The following is a 3,751-nucleotide window of genomic DNA, read 5'->3' as shown; positions in this document are numbered from 1 at the left end:
TGCCGGGCTTAAGAGAAAAGTCAGTTTCGCCGCAAGGACGAAACAATGAATGCGATAGCAAGAAATTGGAATGTCACACGAAGAACGACAAGCAGCTGGAAACTTGCAGCGCGCCACTGAAGCACAAATAAGGACGCTCGAAAAGAAACGCACAGGTATATACATTACAAGCGCGAACTAACAACTGTCACAGTTGTTACGTCTTTGTGTTTGAGCAGCGCGCGCTGCAAGTGTCCACTATGCAGAACCCGACGCTCTTAGATATTTCTTTTCCTTTTAAATTGCGGCGCGTGGAGTGACCCTTCTGCGTCTCCTGCCACGCGGTGGCGTCTGACGCAAGGTGTGCCCTGCGTTCTTTTTTTTTTCCGTTCCACATCGCGAGTGGGTACTGAAAGGGACGACTTAATTTTTCGCGTGCGCGTCTCAATGGCAGTTTTCAAATTGAAAGAAAATGTAGGAGCGCTGCGTTATAGAGCACACGCTCAAGCTCCTCCGTGATCTGCGTACCACTAGCGGTAAATGGTGCATATAAATAGCTAGCCGTTATTGCACGGGCGGAAGCATGGCGCGTGGTAGAGTTGGCTAACGCGGCGCGCTGCGGAGCGAGGGGTCGCTGGTTCGAATCCCCGGTCGGGTGAGTGAGAATTTTTTTTTCTTTGTGCCTTTTTTATTAAATACATACTTACACGGGACATGACGGCGACGGCAAAAATCCGCTGAGAGTGTCCATATAATTGCTATCGCAATAAAACGCACGCAATCTCCCCCTTGCCCGCTTACCTGCTCCCACTCTCCTGCCCAGGCGCGGTCGACGTGTTCTTCTCCCTCGCGCAAGCGAAGAGGGCGTGCTCTCCCGCATGCCTTCCCTCATTCCAAGCGCGCCCGCCGCAGCATGTCACCGTACTTGGATTTTTTTATGGACCATCACGGCATCGACGACGCCGACGACGCATTTTCGCTTGGAGTGTTATGTAATTTATATCGTGATAATGAGGAACACTGGAACTAAAGCCCGAGCATCACGCTAAATAGCAGCACCTGGCCGCAAAACAGCGAAAACGGCAAGGATGGCGTGCAGCTCATGCGTCCCTAGGTCCCTGCAGAGAAGTCTCGTTGGCTGCAGAGTTCTTGCCAGAAGAGTTTACACACCCAGGATACTTCAATCAGGAAAAGATCACCGCGAAACTAGGACAGAATAAACGAAATTTGAGTGAAATACGTTTACAGTTCCGCGCCACAAAACAAACAAGCAAATCACTGATTGACTGAAGTTTTGCCTGTGGTTCTGTATGACGCAGACTTTTCGCGCTGTATTGTCCGTTCTTCTTTGCCTGAAGCCAGAGAAGAGTTCCAGTGCTGTTCTCAACAATTAAAAGTAAAAAAACAAACGCCTTCGCCGATAGAGACCGCTTTAATAGGCTTGCAATATGGTCATTGTTTTAAAAAGAACTGCAAAAACGAAACCGTCAGGCCAATAGCGCCGCCAATACTATCTAGACCGTTTAAAATAAAAGCGATGCGAAAGTTTATTTTGGTCACGCTCAGCAAGGACAACCAGCGAAAGTTTAGAAAATTTGGCAGAGGAAGTGGAAAACAAATAATTATTTTGTTTCTGCGTCAGTTAACCAGCGCGAAGTTTCCAAGAAGTCACGTGCAAGAAGGTTAACTCAAGAGGAGCCGCCATTGTCGTTTTTTCACGTCCGCAGCAACGGTTGTTTCCTCGTGCATGTGAACGAACCATGCCTGGCCTCTGCGCAGCGATGAGTAAGTTGAGCATCAGCAGCACCAGCAGCTCCGATGATACCAGTCAAGGCACCCTGGAACTAGCAAAGGAGGCCTGCGAAATCCGCGATGTTTGGGCCTCCAACCTCGAGGAAGAGTTCTCCACCATCAGGCGCCTGGTCCAGAAGTACAACTACGTCGCAATGGATACAGAGTTCCCTGGCGTCGTAGCGCAGCCCGTAGGAAAATTCCGAAGCATCACCGACTATCAATACCAAATGCTGCGCTGCAATGTGGACTTGCTCAAGATTATCCAGCTGGGCGTCACTTTTTTTGACGAGGACGGACACAAACCGGAAGACATCTCTACCTGGCAATTCAACTTCAAGTTCTGCTTGTCAAAAGACATGTTCGCGCAAGACTCGATCGACCTCCTGGTCAGCTCTGGTATACAGTTTCCCAGGCATGAAAAGGAAGGCATTGAGGCGTACGAGTTTGCCCAGTTACTCATGACTTCTGGAGTTGTCCTCTCAGACGATGTTAAGTGGCTCACTTTTCACAGTGGCTACGACTTCGGCTACCTGCTGAAGGTGCTGACAGGCGAGAACCTGCCCGCGGCGGAGAACGATTTCTTTGAGACGCTGAAATCATATTTTCCGTGCATCTACGATGTCAAATACCTCATGAAGAGTTGCAGAAGCCTGAGAGGAGGCCTGCAGGAAGTGGCTGGGCAGCTCCAGCTCGAAAGAGTCGGACCACAACACCAAGCGGGCAGCGACAGCTTGCTTACTGGTGCTACATTTTTCAAGATCCGAAAAGTGTTTTTTCAAAACAAGCTGGACGACAAAAAGTTCCGCGGGTTCCTGTACGGCCTGGGCACGTCTTACGGCATTAACGGCGACCAAATGTTCGAAGTTCACGCTAGCCCACACCATGTCACCCGGATCCTGTCGAGGTCCCCCACAGTCGTCTATTCGACACCCGCCTCCAGGAACGTCGTGCCCTGAACACCTTTGGAAGCCTGCCACTACTAATGTTTTACAGACTTTCGTGTTCTCATTTTGGATTACTACGTGTTCCATCAGCTGACTCTTTTTATCCAGTCATTTTCATTCTGTTATCTCCTTCTTCCAAACTTCTCTTTGTGCCTTTCTATTTTTTTTTTTTGCTGTGGCGCTATCATTATAAATTGTGTGTTTTTTCATTCCTCCACATGTTTTCTATCCAATTTACGAGGGACAATTTTGAGCGCTGCAAGCGTTCAGCAGCAATGGGAACGATGGTAAGTGCGTGGATTTCATCTGCCTTCGGCTTCAAGCGACCTTCTGGCTTCATAACTGCCTTCATAACTTTTAGATGCGAAGTATCTTAAGGCGGAGCTCAATCCGGTGGTGGTGGTGTGCGGCGTGACCACCCTTACTGCGCATGCCCCCTCCACACACCTCCTCTCCACTCCCCCTCACCATTCCCCATGTCATCTCCCCCTCTCGCATACCCCTCTCCACTTCCCCTCTCCCCTTTCCACTCTTCCTCTGAAACGCGGGCTAGACATGCCGAAATTCTGCGCAACGCCGCGATGAGCTCGAGCGCATGCGCGTCCCCTCCCCTTCTCTCCTCTCCTACGCTGCCCCCCTCTCGCCCGCCTGTCGACCGCGTTCCCCGCTCGCCCTGTGAGAATTAAAGGCCAGGCTAGATGGAAGATACGACGCACGTAGCGTCCCTCTTCGCGTTCCACGACTCGAGGTCGGTAGCATGCCCAACGAACGCCAACGGAACGCGATCGTGCAAGTGCTCCGGCTTCGCATCGCCTCATGGTCCCCTTTAGCGGGAGATGGTGTAATTTTTTGTAGGACGGAGCTTCCCATTGCGGGACAACTCTTGGTCTTACTTCCATTTTGTTCACACGCAGAGGGAACGCTAGCGCCGCGACCCTCTATCTGCCATGATAAACATTCTGTAAACGTTAACGGGTCCGATGTTCAGGTACGAACCTCAGTCCAAATTTCTTGTTACCAAAGGTATTAGGGTT

The 3,751-nt window shown here is 50.5% G+C and overlaps 1 protein-coding gene across 1 annotated transcript; it reads left to right on the top strand.

Moving 5' to 3' along the window:
- The first annotated feature begins 1,739 nt into the window (after window positions 1-1,739).
- LOC119376821 (CCR4-NOT transcription complex subunit 7) lies at window positions 1,740-2,924 on the top strand. The gene has a single exon (XM_037646546.1). It carries the CDS (start codon window positions 1,740-1,742, stop codon window positions 2,727-2,729), a length of 990 nt encoding a protein of 329 aa, XP_037502474.1. The 3' UTR covers window positions 2,730-2,924.
- Window positions 2,925-3,751: the final 827 nt, after the last annotated feature.

This window comes from Rhipicephalus sanguineus, chromosome 1 (genome assembly GCF_013339695.2).
Source record: "Rhipicephalus sanguineus isolate Rsan-2018 chromosome 1, BIME_Rsan_1.4, whole genome shotgun sequence".
In the NCBI taxonomy this organism is placed as follows: Eukaryota; Metazoa; Arthropoda; class Arachnida; order Ixodida; family Ixodidae; genus Rhipicephalus; species Rhipicephalus sanguineus.
Note: the sequence above shows the minus strand (reverse complement) of the source record. Positions and strands in the feature narration are given on the sequence as shown.